This window comes from Suncus etruscus, chromosome 6 (genome assembly GCF_024139225.1).
Source record: "Suncus etruscus isolate mSunEtr1 chromosome 6, mSunEtr1.pri.cur, whole genome shotgun sequence".
Lineage (NCBI taxonomy): Eukaryota > Metazoa > Chordata > Mammalia > Eulipotyphla > Soricidae > Suncus > Suncus etruscus.
Window position 1 is genome coordinate 14,334,814 of NC_064853.1, and position 15,310 is coordinate 14,350,123.

Sequence of the window (15,310 nt, forward strand, 5' to 3'; positions counted from 1 at the left end):
TTGATTTTGGGGCCATACTAAGCTATATGCCCAAGGCTTCTCTCCTGTTAGGACTTGAGTCTCCTATGGAGTACCAGGAATCAAACCCAGGTCTGGTGCTTGCCAGTCAGTGCCTTCACACAAAGTCAAAACAGATCCTATAGGGAGAAATTCTGTTGGGAGCTCGCTCAGCTCTTCTGGTACAATAGAAAAATAGCATGGTAAAGCTTACCAATAGGCCAAGAACAAACCTAAAACATTCATAGTGCTATGCTATCCCTATCTAGTTTCCAAGCATATTCATTATCTCTAAAACTCCCTTCCAGTAAGCAACAATACCCCCATTTCCCCACCCTCTTTCTAACCCTTTGAATCCCCAATATGCTACCTGTTTTGACATAAATGGCTGATAGAATCTTTTGAATCTGGCTTATTTCATGCAACATCGAATTTGAGATTTGTTCTTGAACCACATTTTAGGAACTCATTCTTTCTATCGTAAGTCACATTTCGCTGTATGCATTTTATACATACTACATTTTAAACATCAGTGCTGCAATTGGTCTATTTTTCCATTACCAAATGTTGGGTCTGTTCCCACATTTTATCTACTTTTATTAACAATGTAGAGAACATGCAAGTTCATGTACTTGGTCTGAGTACCTGTTTCAATTCTTTGGAGTAGATATGAGTTTGCTTATCTTTTTATGTACTTTACTTATGTTTTATAAAAATCATAGAGGTAATTCATTGCTAACACTGTAAAATTGTGGAAGAGGGCAACAAATTAAAAAAATTCACCTAAACATTATTAAGACTATCTCTTCCAGAAGGGCTATTTTACAAACCAGAAGGCTCATAGGCCTGTTCTTTATTATAAGCACAGATTATTATTGCAGAATTAGACAGTCACTGAAAATACAGACTTGTCAATAAAACCAAAAGTCTGGGTTCAAATCCTGGCTCTGCCATTTGTTAACCAAGTCACTTTTCTGCTCTGTCCTTGAATTCTGACTCTAAAAAGGACTTGGATTATATTGTGAAATGTGACATCCTCAGGAGCTATGGTAAAAAAGTGTTCCTCATCAGTGATTATCAGGGACAAACAAATCAAATGACAGTGAGGTATCACCTCATACAAGTAAGAATGGCCAATATCAAAAGGCTGGGAACCACCAGGACTGGTGGGCATTTATGCAAAAGGAACTCTCATTCACTGTTGGTAGGAATGTCATCTCTTTCAGCCTCTATGAAGTCCAGTATGAAGCCTTCACTAAAAAGTTCAAGTACAGTGGAGAGACAATAGAGCAGTTAGAGTTTATGTATAGCATGAGCCTGAGCTTGGTCTGCCAAGCTCTTCCAGGTGCAATCATAAAGGCCACAGACCACCAAGGTGGCAGAGGAAATCCTTGGCACCACATTCTCAGGTCCTTACATTGAACTGCCAGCTTACCTAGCAGAGACTCATCAATAAACCCCTAGGGTCTCCTGGCCTCCTGGCACATTTTGTATAGACCCATCACATTTTAACAACACAGCGACTATATGATCCAGTAATTCTACTCCTTGGCATACATCTCAACATAAAACCACTAATTCAAGAAGACATATAGACACCTATTTTTCCCATAGTGAAAATGATAGTAACTAAGCCCAAAAAATGACCCAAGGGTCCAACAAATGAATGGATGAAGAAACTGGTAAAATATACAATGGAACACTACTTAGCTATGAGAAGACAGAACATCTTGCCTCTGCTTCAATATGATGAAACTAGAGGGTTTCATGTGAAGTAAAATAAGCCAGAAGGAGAAAGACAAATAAGGAATGATCTCACTTATATATGGAATATAGGGAAACAAAGCAAAGGAATGGCCAGTGGCCAATGAAAACAAACCCAAAGACTGCCAGCAGATTTGAGTTAACCAAGAGGCAGAGGGGAGGATTTGGAAAGAAAGAAAGGGAGACATGAGAAAGGACAGAATTCTGAAGGAATATTGGGCACTTGGAGGTGGATGGGTTTCACTAGTGTTGTATGCCTAAGATAAAAATATTAACACTATTACAAAAATGTTACTTCCTTAAAAAATTAAAACAAAATAAAGCCAGGGAAAGTCAATGCAGATAAAGCTCCTTGATTTAAAACTAAATCTGACACTCCGACTAGCCAATCTGTCAGCTTTCTACAAAGCCAAAAAAGAGATTTTATTTGAAAGGACTGAAGAAATTTTACCTACTTATTTTGTGTATGTATTGGCAGGGATAGAGAAGCCCATCTAGCAGTGCTCAGGAATAACTCTGGCTCTGTACTCAAGAAACACTTGTGATGGGATTTGGGGAGGAATATGGGGTGCCAGGGACTAATATTATGTCAGCAAAGCATGTAAGCAAAGCATTATACCTCTGTACTATCTCTCCAGCCTGCATTTACCTACTTGCATACTGTGTCCCTTTACTGATCATTTTCACATTGTGGCCTCTTCCTCTGATCTGGACATCATTCTTTGTCCCCCTAAAGGAAAACCCTAGCATGGGTTTCTGCATAGTACACATGCAGGGCATTTATTCTGGGCATAGGTTTCCAGAACTGCTATTCTCTGCTCTTTTCAAAGGAATCCATTATAGGTTAGTGCTGACCTGCTGTCTTCTTTGGAAGGACTGACATTGTCTCTAAGGAGATTCTTTTAGGCACACAGGTGAGAATAGCATCATAAGAACATGTCCAGAGCAATGTCTGGAACAGCAGACATAGAGGAAGCATAGCTGTGATAATATTTCCATGGGAGGTTCCCCCAAATCACCCAGAAAAGCTGGAAGATCAGAAAACAAGTTTTGGAAACTCAAAATCCTACTTAAGAGAATAAGCACAGGGGGTAAGGCTTGTAATCCTTTGTACCACGTATGGTTGTCCCTAGCACTGCCAGGAGACATACCTGAGCACAAAATTCCATCCCATGCCCCCTTCCTTCTGTTGATGTATTTAAGGGAATTGCTCAATGTACTTTCTTTTTTTTTTTTTTTTTTTTTTTTTTTGGTTTTTGGGCCAAAAAAAAACAGGTTTTCACACCTGTTTGACGCTCAGGGGTTACTCCTGGCTATGCGCTCAGAAATCGCCCCTGGCTTTGGGGGACCATATGGGACGCCGGGGTATCAAACCGCGGTCCGTCCTACGCTAGCGCTCGCAAGGTAGACACCTTACCTCTAGCGCCACCTTCCTGGCCCCACGCTCAATGTTCTTTCAATGAGTGATGACAATCCCCCATCAAGGCAGTGGACTAGGACCCCCTGTATGGTGACTGGATTGGGACAGTCACCCCCATACAATTGACAACTGCCCCCAAATATAAAAAAGAGAGTCTGGCAATAATTGGGGGTGGCAGGGAAAAGACTGGAATAGAGTCTGCTGGTCCACAGGGTCCGAAACCCCCCCTCTGTCTCTCTCTGTCTTTCTCTCTGTCTCTGTCTCTCTCTATCTTTCTCTCTGTCTCTGTCTTTCTCTCTGTCTCTGTCTCTATCTTTCTCTCTGTCTCTGTCTCTGTCTCTGTCTCTGTCTCTGTCTCTGTCTCTCTCTCTCTCTCTCTCTCTCTCTCTCTCTCTCTCTCAGAAACCCTCCTACAGCAGCAAACCAGGCTGGGAATAAAAGGATACATTACTTCTCTCTCTCCCCCAACCCCCACACTTTGGGCATTGGCATTCCAGGTCACTATACCCTCAACTCCCCTCTACCCTCATCTTCCCCCCAATTTTACTCAAGAGTGTTCAGTGGCTGGAGTCAGTCAGGTCTGACTCAGTCAAGGCCCATATGAAACCATTCACAGAACATGGTGAGAAAATACTTTAAAAAAATAATAAAAGAAAGAAAATACGTTTGAGTTGTCACAATTGGGGGCATACAACCCTCGAAGCCATGTGGTGAGGGGACTTTTAAGTGACTCCACTGGTGAAATAAGGCTTCATGCCCCCCTTTTTTTCCCAAAGCAAATGAAGTAACGGATGGAGTGAACTCAGGCAAAGAGCTATTTAAGCACAGGCCCTTGACAAGAACTGCCCTGAAGTAATACTGCTTGGAACTAAAGAGATGATTAGTGAGGTGCTCAGGGCCCAAGAGGAAATAATGGCTGGCACCGGAATCCAAAGTTTTCCAACCTTGTCTAAAAGCCATCCCCGCAGCTCCACTGCCTCGTAACGAGCCTGTAATGGGTTGCAGAGCTCTGTGCCTCCCGAAGGCCTTCCTGCCTTCCTCCATCTGTGGGTTCTTAGCTCAAATGAGGGGCCTGTCCTGCTCATAGACCAACTTCCCTTGCAAACTCAGGAGGCCCGAAAGGGTGCTGCAGACATGCAATGTTCCAGAAACAGGGAGAAAAGCAAGCAAAGGCTGGACCAAGATTGTGAGCTTGTGAAAAATCTTTAATATCTGAGCCTCAGTCAAGTAAAGACACGGTGTCCTTTAAGGAGCCTTCACTCTTGCACTGAGACCATACTTCAAATAGGAAATGAACTGTTCCAGTTACTCTTGGGTGCTCAGTAGCTGTGCAACTCAAGGCCAGAGCTTCTGTCTTGCTCAATAGGGCTTCTTCAGCCCTCAGTATAAGCCTAGGCCTTAAAAACGTGGTGCTCTGTGATCACTGGTGGAGCGCATGCCTTTGTGGAAAGCATGTTACTCCAAACTTGCATGCCGTTTGGAGGCAAGCCTGTATCCTTGGTTAATAGTAGTAACTATTCTGGTTTCACAGCTTGAAGAACTGGGCCAAATGACTGACAGGACTTTTTTTTTTTTTCATTTCCTGCTGTTTCTTCAACAAAGTAGTCCAAATTTTGTGACTTCAACCCCAAGAAATGTGTGCAAGAGTAGACAGGGCCAGCTCCCACAAAGCATGAATAACTAAAGCATGACCCATAGTAGGGATTTACGCAAGGTGGAACTCAGGGAACAAGACAATGCTGGAACTTCTGAGTCCATTTATGGTCTAAAAACTAGGTCTCCATGGGGCTGGAAAGATAGCTCAGTGGTAGGGTGTTTGCCTTAGACGCAGAAGGATGGTGATTCGAATCCCAGCATCCCATATGGTCCCCGGAGCCTGCCAGGAGCGATTTTTGAGCGCAGAGCCAGAAGTAAGTCCTGAGTGGTAGTGCTGTAGGGTGTAACCGCCCCTCCAAACCGCACCCCCCCAAACTAGATCTCTTAATTGTTCATTCAGGTCATCTTTACCATTGGGCTGTGGGCTGCACTCTTCAAATGCTTTTCTCCACTGGAAGGAAGAATTTTGCCTTTTCTCTGCAAATTCATGATCAGATTATAGTAAGATAATTTCCTTCATGCAAAGTGCTCAATATATCACAGAGAGTCATACAATAATTTTAGAAAATTTATTTTCCTCAAATGCCATTCCTACATTTAAAAACAATGAACAGCCCCTCCAACCTCAAGCAGTGTTCAAGGAACTCAGAAGCTACCACAGAGATACTCGGCCTGGGGGGTGTGAGCTGGACTGTTCAATGTTTGGTCCTGGCAGTAGTGGTGGTGGTGGTGGTGGTGGTGGTGGTGGTGGTGTAACAAGGACTACACTCAGCAGTTGGGTTTGGGAGATGTGATATTCAGGGATAGAATCCAGGTTTTTGTATGCAAAGAATGAGATCTAGTCCTTAGAGCTATTTCCTGGACCCGTCCATCCCTTTGAAGTCAGCAGGATTAAAAACATCACCTCTTGCTACAGAGCAGAAAGAACAAGTTCAGATTTAGCTATGGTTCAAACTGTGTTTGCAATGCAGAAGTACCTTTGGGCAGGAGTGATAGGATAGCAGGTAGACATTAGCCTCGAATGCAGTGGGTGTGACCACAAAACAACCAAAATAACAACACAACTGTGGACCCGGAGAGATAGCACAGCGGCGTTTGCCTTGCAAGCAGCCAATTCAGGACCAAAGGTGGTTGGTTCGAATCCCGGTGTCCCATATGGTCCCCCGTGCCTGCCAGGAGCTATTTCTGAGCACACAGCCAGGAGTAACCCCCAAGCACTGCCGGGTGTGGCTCAAAAAACAAACAAACAAACAAACAAAAAAAACCAACACAACTGCAAGGTGCAAACCACAGCAACAAGTGTGATCTAAAATAATATAGAAGACACTGAAAAGAATCAAGTAACATTAACGTTTATCTTTCAAAATGCTACATTTTAAAAGAGATAATACAAGTATTAAGGCACTTGCCTTGCATGTGGCAGACACATGTTTGATTTTCCAGCACAGTATGGCCCCCTGGGTACCATAGGAGATGACCTGCAAACACAGAGCTGGAAGTAGCCCCTAGGCTTCTTCGTAAGTGACTCAAATATTTCCCCCTCCAATAGTATCAATATTAGAAAGGTGTAGTTTAAGACCTAAACCTGCTGAATTAGGGTTATCTTAAACTCTGTCTGGCTTCTCCAAGAGTTCCTCCAACTAGCTACCAGTTTGGATGATGAACTACAAGGAGAAATAAACTCTCAGAGACCCCAGTTCCTGAAGTCTCCAGTCCCTGTTCTTCAGCCTGTCAAGAACATAAATTCTGGTCAATTCCAATAATATCGTGCCCTTTTGTCCATTGCCACTGCCCCTAATACATGCAAACCAAGAGCACAACTCCTTTCCAATTAGCTATGAACTTCACTCAAAACAGATCTTCACATGGTAGGGATCCATCAAGTAATAGATATGAGTGTATGTGTGGTGGTGGTGGTGGTGGTAGTGGTGGTATTGGGGGTGCAAGGAGAGGAATCAAAAGACACCACCTGTCCTAATTCAGAGCATTTAGTGAAAGAAATGCTGAGTGAGTTGCTCAGGGAAGAAGGGATTAAAAGGCAGGAGCCATGATGTGACTGGTTTGTCCAGAGAACTATGACCCTCTGACATTCAACACACAAGTAGAATTTATAGGTGCCATTTGTAAGACAGCAAAGTGACTTTAGCAGATAGACGGCAATGCTTCCATTCCACATTGAACAAAAACATCACAAAGCTCAATAGTCAGAGAAACTCCAGAAGCCCTGCTCCTGAGAACCACACTTCCCATTTCCTTCCCAGTTAAGTATCCTGATCTCTTAGGGAAAAAAACAAAAAACAAAAACAAAAACAAAAAAAAAAACCAGCTCTCTATTTGAAAATAGAAAAGGCAAATCAGAACCACGTTGGTTCAAATCCTGGCATCCCATATGGTTCCCCGTGCCTGCCAGGAGCAATTTCTTTCTTTCCTTGTTTTTTTGGTTTTGGTTTTTGGGTCACACCCAGCTGCTCTCAGGGGTTACTCCTGCCTCTACGCTCAGAAATTGCTCCTGGCAGGCTCAGGGGACCTTATGGGATGCCGGGATTCGAATCACTGTCCTTCTGCATGCAAGGTAAACGTCCTACGTCCAGGCTATCTCTCCGGCCCCCCTGAATGATTTCTGAGCACAGAACCAGAAGCAAACCCTGAGTGCTGCTCAGGTGTGGTCCAAAAAAAAAAAAAACAAGAAAAAAAATTACTGCCTAATCCAGTATCAGCACTGATTTGCATTTGGAATCAAGTCTCATTATTTCTTGATGGAAAGCTCTCCCTCCCTTCAGGCTACCTTTAGGTACAATTTTTAAATTGTTCCCCCAAAGCAGTATTTGGTTCTCTAGAGAGGAATTTGGAAAGCCCATGAGGCTGAGAATGAAAAAAAAAGAGAAAAGGGCTTCATCACACTTAGCCCCAAGTCCCCAAGGAGAAGCTGAGGTGAGACCTGTGCAGATTTCTTATTTGAGGAGATCCCTGGTTAGGAAACATTTGTTTCAGAATGTTCCCTGTGTCCCACCCACAGCAGCTTTCAACAACTCTTGGGAGGGGGGTTTGTCTCCTTCATATTTCATTTCCTGTTGGAAAGAATACACTGTGGCATGCCCTTGCCTGGACTTTTTAACAGAAAACCAGAACCAGAGTGAGCTGCACAGCCAGAGCAAGTCCACAGATAGGTGGTACAGAGCAGCTGAGAGGAGAGAGAACACCAGTGATGGATGGATTTTATTTTAGTGCATCTTCACGAGAGGGAACCTGACCCACAGAAGAGGAGATGTGTATATCAGGAAGATAGCGTGCTCACTGCTAAACTAAACACAGATCCTGAGACTAGGCTCAGGTAGGAATCTCCACTAGGTTGCTGGACAATAGTGCCCCAAAGCCAGACTTGTGACCTCTAATGAGTCACCACTGTCTATTTGTTCTATGGCATAGGGTGTAGGTGGTTTAAATTCAAACAATGTCTTCAACATGCTTAGCAGTGCCTAACACCAGTAGGTTCCCACGTAGCGGCTAACAATTAGCATAGGAGTCCAATGAGTTTAATACCACATTTTCAACTACATACCAAACATTGTCTAGGGCAGGGGTCCTCAAACTTTTTAAACAAGGGGTCAATTCACTGTCCCTCAAACTGTTGGAGGGCCGGACCATAGTTAAAAATATATATAATATATTATATGATTAATATATGTATATATTATAAATATATAACAATATAAATATTATAAAAATAAAAAAATCAATAATAAAATATCAATGTGATATAATATAAAATATATAATTTATATATTAATATATATACTATGTTATATATAAGGGGCCAGAGAGATAGCATAGCTGTAGGGCATTTGCTTTGCACAACTCGAGACAGACCCAGGTTAGATTCCTAGTATCCCACATGGTTCACAGAGCCTGCCAGGAGAGATTTTTGAGAATAGAGCCAGGAGTAAACCTTAAGTGCCACAGGGTGTGGCCCCAAAACCTAAATAAATATATTAATAAATATTTAAAAAATAAAAAAAAATACGAACAATAGTGGTCTGCTGGCTGTAGTTTGAGGTGCCTTGCTTGAGTCTCAGAAGAGTAGTCAAGAGACAGAGAGAAGAAAGAGCATTGGTGAGGGTGGTGTACATCCCACCATGGGCACTGTGAGCCTGGGTCAAGTTAGTGGCTAAGCAGGGCAGACAGCAGTGCCACAAATACTTGGCGGGCCGCATGTGGACTGTGAACCCTAGTTTGAGGACCCCTGGTCTAGGGTTGTAAGAGCATACTGTAGGTAAGAGAATCCCTGGTTTGAGAAAGAGGCAGGTACACAACAGATCATTTCAATACTGCATGGTGTGGATTCTGATCAAGGTAGATTTGAAGAATTCACTTGGAACCCACCTATTAAATAGTTTGCAGCACTACTGATGCACAAGCAATGGAGTTGGTAAGAAGACAAGATCTATCCCTCTCTTGAGAAGGTAGGTCTATCAAAGCAGGAATAATACTTCTTGGAGGTTGGAAGACTAGGGTTGGGGCCACACCAAGCAGTGTTCAGGTCCACTTGTACTCTGTGCTCAGAAACAACCTTTGCACAAACCATGTAATGATAGGGATCCAACCTGGGTTGACTGCACACAAGGCAAGCACCTCGGTACTGGCTCTCAAGGCACAGGAACAGTGTCCTTTTTATTTAGTCCTATCTATGTCTTTGAGGAGCACTGTGAGGGGAAAGGAGAGAGAGAGAGAGAGAGAGAGAGAAGAGAGAGAGAGAGAGAGAGAGAGAGGAGGGAGAGAGGGAGAGAGAGGAGAGGAGGAGGGAGAGAGGAGGGAGGAGGAGAGAGAGAGAGAGAGAATAAATTAAGACTTAAGTCAAGAGGAGTCAGCCTGATAAAAATGAGAGCAGAAAGAAACAGCAAGAATCAAAGCAGAAAGAATAAAGAGAGAAGACTCTGCCCTGGAAATTAGTGGCAGGTCACTGAAACAGGATAAAGAATGGGGATTTGGCTACAGTCAGATGATTTGGCAGGGACATGGCCTCAGAGAATAATTTTTGCCACACTCAGGAGCCTCTATTGTGGGTGACTATGAAATGGAAGTCATCCCAGCAGCTACTGATGTGGTACATTTTATGGGATTGAAAATCTTCCTCCAATGTTAAATTCTGCTTTCCTGACCTAATAGTCCCTGGTGTTTCACTATTAAATCCAAAGTCATCGATATTAGCCCCAACTGCTCAATACCGTATCTATGAATTGACTCAATACAATAACTATATTACTCAACAATTCCATAAGATAGAGGATTTTTATTATTTTATTTTCCAAATGAGTTATCCAAACAAAGAAGCTAACATGGCTTGCTCAAATCGCCACAACTCATAGTAAGTAAACTATTCTCTGAGTCACCATATTCTCTTTAACCAATTGGTCTTCCAATTTATTGATTCTCTCTTTAGCTGAGCACATCCACGATGTAATTCACTGGACAATTAAAAAATTATAACTCTAATAATCAATCTGAGAATACTAATTTAGCTCTAGTAAACTCTAATTTGAAGCGCTATATTATACTGTATATCTTGTGAGGTCTAATTCTCTTTTACCAAAAAACACCTTAAAAATATGTATCTACTCTCTGTCTGAGTCCATTATTCAGTCCTTAAGACACGAACTCTCTGTGCATTTTGTCTAATGTCTGGCCAGGGTTGGCTGTGTTTTCCTCCTCTCCTGCATGGGTTATAATTAAAAAATAAATAAACTCAACATCAGTGGGTATTTGCTGCTGCTCTTATGTTGTTTTGATGTTCTTGGAGAGAAATACACATGCATTGGGACAGAGAGACAAGACAGTTTTATGGATGGGTTTTAGGTTGGTCTTTATCAGGGTGTCATTATTGATCAATTGCAGATTAAGGGTTGACAGTATCTTCTTGGTTCAAGCCTGGTGCAGCGACAAAGAGGACCTCATCCCAGACTCATGCATAGCACTTATTGGGGTTTTCTTTTCTCCTGGAAGATCCTAGTGACCCAAGGCAGATGATAGATCTGTGCTCACTGGAACTGTCATCATTTTAGGCCCCACCAATCATTCTTCATGGCAGTCTGGGGAGGGTGTGTCTTTCCCAAGTCTGTAGTGTCCTGACCTTGGGACCTTAACACTCCCATTAGGAGGCTCTGCATTTAAGAAATACAGAGTCCTTGTCCAGGATTGTACATCTTTCCTAAATCTTTTGTTTTGGGATCACATTCAGCTGAGCTCAAAGTTTACTGAGCTCAATGCTGAGAGATCATTCCTAGTGGGGCTTGAAGGACAAGATAGGGTGCTAGGAATTGAACCTGGGATGTCTAAATGCAAGGCAAATGCCTTACCTGTTGTCCTATTTCTCTGGGCCTTTCCTAGTTTTTTATTTGTTAGTTTTAATTTTGGGCCACACCCAGCAGTACTCAGAGGTTACTGGCTTTGAGCTCAGGAATCAATCTTGGCAGAGGATGGGCGACCATATGGGATGCTGAGGATTGAGCTCAAGTATTTGCCCTACTTGCTGTACTATCGCACTGGTCCCGCTTTCTTAGTTCTTTTTTGTTTGTTTTTGGGCCACACCCCGTGGTGCACAGAGTTACTCCTGGCACTGTGCTCAGAAATCACTCCTGGTAGGCTCAGGGGACCATATGGAATGCCAGGAATCAAACCAAGGTCCATTCTGGGTCAGCTGCATGCAAGACAAACGCCCTATTGCTGTGCTATCTCTTTGGCCCCCCTTTCTTAGTTCTTAAGAACTGGCCAGACCAGACTAGCAAGGAATTGATACTTTACTTATATTTGATCTGGGAACCACTCTCAGTAGTAATTAGATTTTATTCCTAACTCTGTGCTCAGACATCAATCCTGGTGGACTCAGGAGACCATATGTGATGCCAGGGATCGAACCCAGATTGGCCAAGTGAAAGGCAAGAACTCTATCTGCTGTACTATTGCTCTGACCCTACAATGTTTTAATCAATAAATTAGTTAGTTTCCAAATGGAAATGAAAGACTATGTATACATTAGCTTCTACAGAAAAATGCTCCCAAAAATTAGAAGAAAATCCATGTTCTCTGGATACACAGTCATGCTAAGCAAGCCCAGAAGTTTGGGCCTCTGATGAATTGGTACATTGCTCTTTTTTTCTTTTTCTTTTCTTTAATCACCATGAAATTACAAGTTATTCATGCCTGAATTTCTGGCATATTGTGTTTTAACACTGATCCCTTTGCCGGTTCCCGCTTCTTTCTACCAGTGCTCCTGACCATCATTTGCTCTTCACAAAAAACTTTTAATTTATGTATATAAAATTTTTTTGCAATGCAATTTACAGCACTGTTGCTGATACAGTTTCATTCCTAACACTTTACCATCTTCAGCACCACCTCCTCCTCCCAGTTAGATATGTCATTCTTAATCCTGTTTATACCCTGTCCCATCTTCTTCCCATTTTTTCTTTTGTCTTAGAATTAGTGTTCAGAGGGTCCATGGACTACTCCTGATCACTTCCAGCTGTGCAAACCTGGTGGTTCTCTGGTTAGCCCTGGCAATGTATGCAGTGGGACTTGGGTGTGCTCAGGTGTCCACTGGTGCTGGGGATCCAACCTGGGATCTCTGCATGCAGAGCTCTTTGAGCAACTTCCCCAGCCTAGGATACTCCCTATCTCCTGAAGGACCATGTAATAGGGAATGACTGTGAAGGTCTGGTATAGATCCCAAGTCTACTGGGCAGAGCTCTTGCCTGGAGACCTGCCTGATGGACACACAGTGACGTCTCTGTCACTCCACTGAAACCTGCTCACTTACAGGCAGTGGACAATAAGCTCATTTTTCAGTTAGTGCTATCAGGAGATTTCTGAGAAGTTCACATACCTGGAAGCATGTGGCACGGTGCCTGGCACAGAAGGGGCCCTCAGTTAAGATTTAGGGTACATTATGTCTTTAAATCAACTGTAAACTTGCTATTATGCTTGAGATAGAGATAGGAGATACACAACTCTTGCTTCAGTGCTTAATTAGGAAATATGTTGACACAAAAAATGACATGAGTGCTATTGGGTTTAAGGTGAAGATGTACTTCACCTCCTTCTTCTTTTTTTTTTTTTTTTTGGTTTTTGGGTCACACCAGGCAGTGCTCAGGGGTTATTCCTGGCTCCAGGCTCAGAAATTGCTCCTGGCAGGCACGGGGGACCATATGGGACGCCGGGATTCGAACCGATGACCTCCTGCATGAAAGGCAAACGCTTTACCTCCATGCTATCTCTCCGGCCCCATCCTCCTTCTGACCCCCTAAAATGCCTAATAAAGTGCCTACAGCAAAGTGATTTTGTCAATTCCTGTTTTAGACGATTCCCAGGGAATAAGTAGTAGATAAAGAGAGAACTAACCATACAAAGCGAAGACTTAGGAGTTTCTTTTATTTCCATAATAATTCCAGGATCTATATTCATGTCTCAAGTTGAAACTCAGTCATTGGGTGGTGAAGGGGTGGAGGACAGGTCTCTCACATGGCAGTGCTCAAAATTTACTCTTAGTTCTTTACTCAGGGCTCACTTCTAGCAGTGCTCATCCAACTAGATGTTATGGCCACTAAACCAGGGTTGACCATACTCATTGTTGTGTATGTAACTATGTTACTCACCCTAAACTCAAGACAAATGCCTTAACTCCTGTTCTAGCTCCAGTTCTCAGTAAGTTATTTCATCTGTTCTTATATGGTCTGTTCATCAGTATGGCTAAGATTGGGGGGATGACTCATTATTCTCTACCTGTTAATTGAAGATCTCCTATGAATGAGAATCTATGCTAGATTTTGATGAAGATGGGGGTAAGTTAATGGGGGTAAAAGAAAAGAAAATTCTCAAGAAACTTTCAACTTTAGGAAGAGGAAAATATTTAAATCACATGATATTATAAGAAAATGCTGAGAGAGTCAGAGAAATAGAGAAGATGTACAGCAGGTAGTGTGCTTGCCTTGCACATGGCTAACCTGGGTTCAATCCCAGGTACCCCATAGGGTCCCTCCAAGTCATTCAGGAGTGATTTCTGAGTACAGAGCCAGGAGTAACCGCTGAGTATGCTGGATGTAGCCAATGACAAAATGAAACAAAAATAACTTGAAAAATGAATAAATGCATACGTGGTTTTAATTGACAATATGCATAGTCTTGAAGAGATAATATACTGGCTAGTGGAAGGAGGAAGATAAGTAATGACAAGAAAGAAAGGTCAATAAAGAAAGAAAAAATAACTGAGCAGGGCTTCTGAAATTTTCTAATTCATGACCTCTTTACATTGAGATATTTTTGCATGATCCCAGATAGATTGGTATATAAAATAGCTATATATGAACCACTTAGAAAAAATTAAATCATGAATTTTATTTAGGGGGCCAGAGAGATAGTATAGTAAGAAGATCATTTGACTTGAATGTAGCTGACCCAGGTCTGATTTCCAGCATCCCATTTAGCTCCCAAAGTCCTGCCAGGAGTAATTCTTAAATTCAAACCCAGGAGAAATCCCTGAGCATTGCTAGGTGTGGCCCCCACCCAAACAAATTTCATTTAAAACAATTTGTAAAATTTTTGTAATTGCCCCTATTTAGTTACATCACCCCCCATGTGTGATGGTGATTGCTATCTTTAAGAAGTTAGGCTCACAACTAAACAAGCAGAGCAATACAGGATATAGAAGTAGAAATAGATATTTGACTGGAGCTGCCAAGAGGGACAAAATGCAATGAAAATAAGTCTTGAAAGATAGGAAGAGTCAGCTTAGAGGGGCTTTATATTCACCCTGAATAAGTATCTTAAAATACCCTAAGACAGAGTGGCAGTGCTTGGCAGAAAAGAAGCTTAATGAATTGTTCAGGCTCTTCCCAGCAGGAACCTGTTCCCGACATGCACACAGGAAGCTGCCATCCGGACACAAGCAATTACTAGCATTCCAAGTCCTGGGCCCTGAACCCCGCCAGCACATCAAATGCCCCCCTGTTAAAGGTTACCCAGCAAACAGCTCTGATCCTGCCAGGCTCGGGCGGAATCCAATCTCCTAAATAAGATCCACGAGAGGCAGTGTCAGGAAGGTCAGGAACAACCCAGCTTCACATCTTGAAGCATTTTTTACCATGTGGAACATTTTAGAGAAGAAGAGAAAGGAACGAAGTGGGGAGGGCTCGGAGGAGTTGGGGGGGGAAGCCTCCCTCAAAATAGTAGAAACCCACATAATTAAACGTTAGATGATCACAGAGAAAATGGGGCATTTATTTTGGTTTCCACCTCTTGGTGATCTAAAATACAGCTGCTTTCCAAAAAGACTATGCCAGGATGGAAAATAATGGGGCTCACACCTCCTTTACTCTGCCTCCTCTCTTCTCCCACCCGCCTGTCCCCACTGCTCTGTACCTTTGTCGAGTTCCGTTGATATGTTCCATGATGAGGTAGGCACTACGTCAGCAGTGACTGACAACTCTGTTTCTGCAAAGAGAGAAAAGGGAGGGGAGAAAGACAATGGCCATATTAAAGAGAGTA

At 42.6% G+C, this 15,310-nt stretch overlaps 1 protein-coding gene across 1 annotated transcript in view; it reads right to left on the bottom strand.

Annotated features, from left to right (window-relative positions):
• ROR1 (receptor tyrosine kinase like orphan receptor 1) overlaps positions 1 to 15,310 on the bottom strand; it is a 195,101-nt gene that overhangs the window by 166,211 nt on the left and 13,580 nt on the right. Inside the window, exon 3 of the mRNA XM_049775459.1 lies at positions 15,185 to 15,256. Coding sequence (XP_049631416.1) covers positions 15,185 to 15,256 — 72 coding nt within the window. The remainder of the gene's footprint in view (positions 1 to 15,184; positions 15,257 to 15,310) is intronic.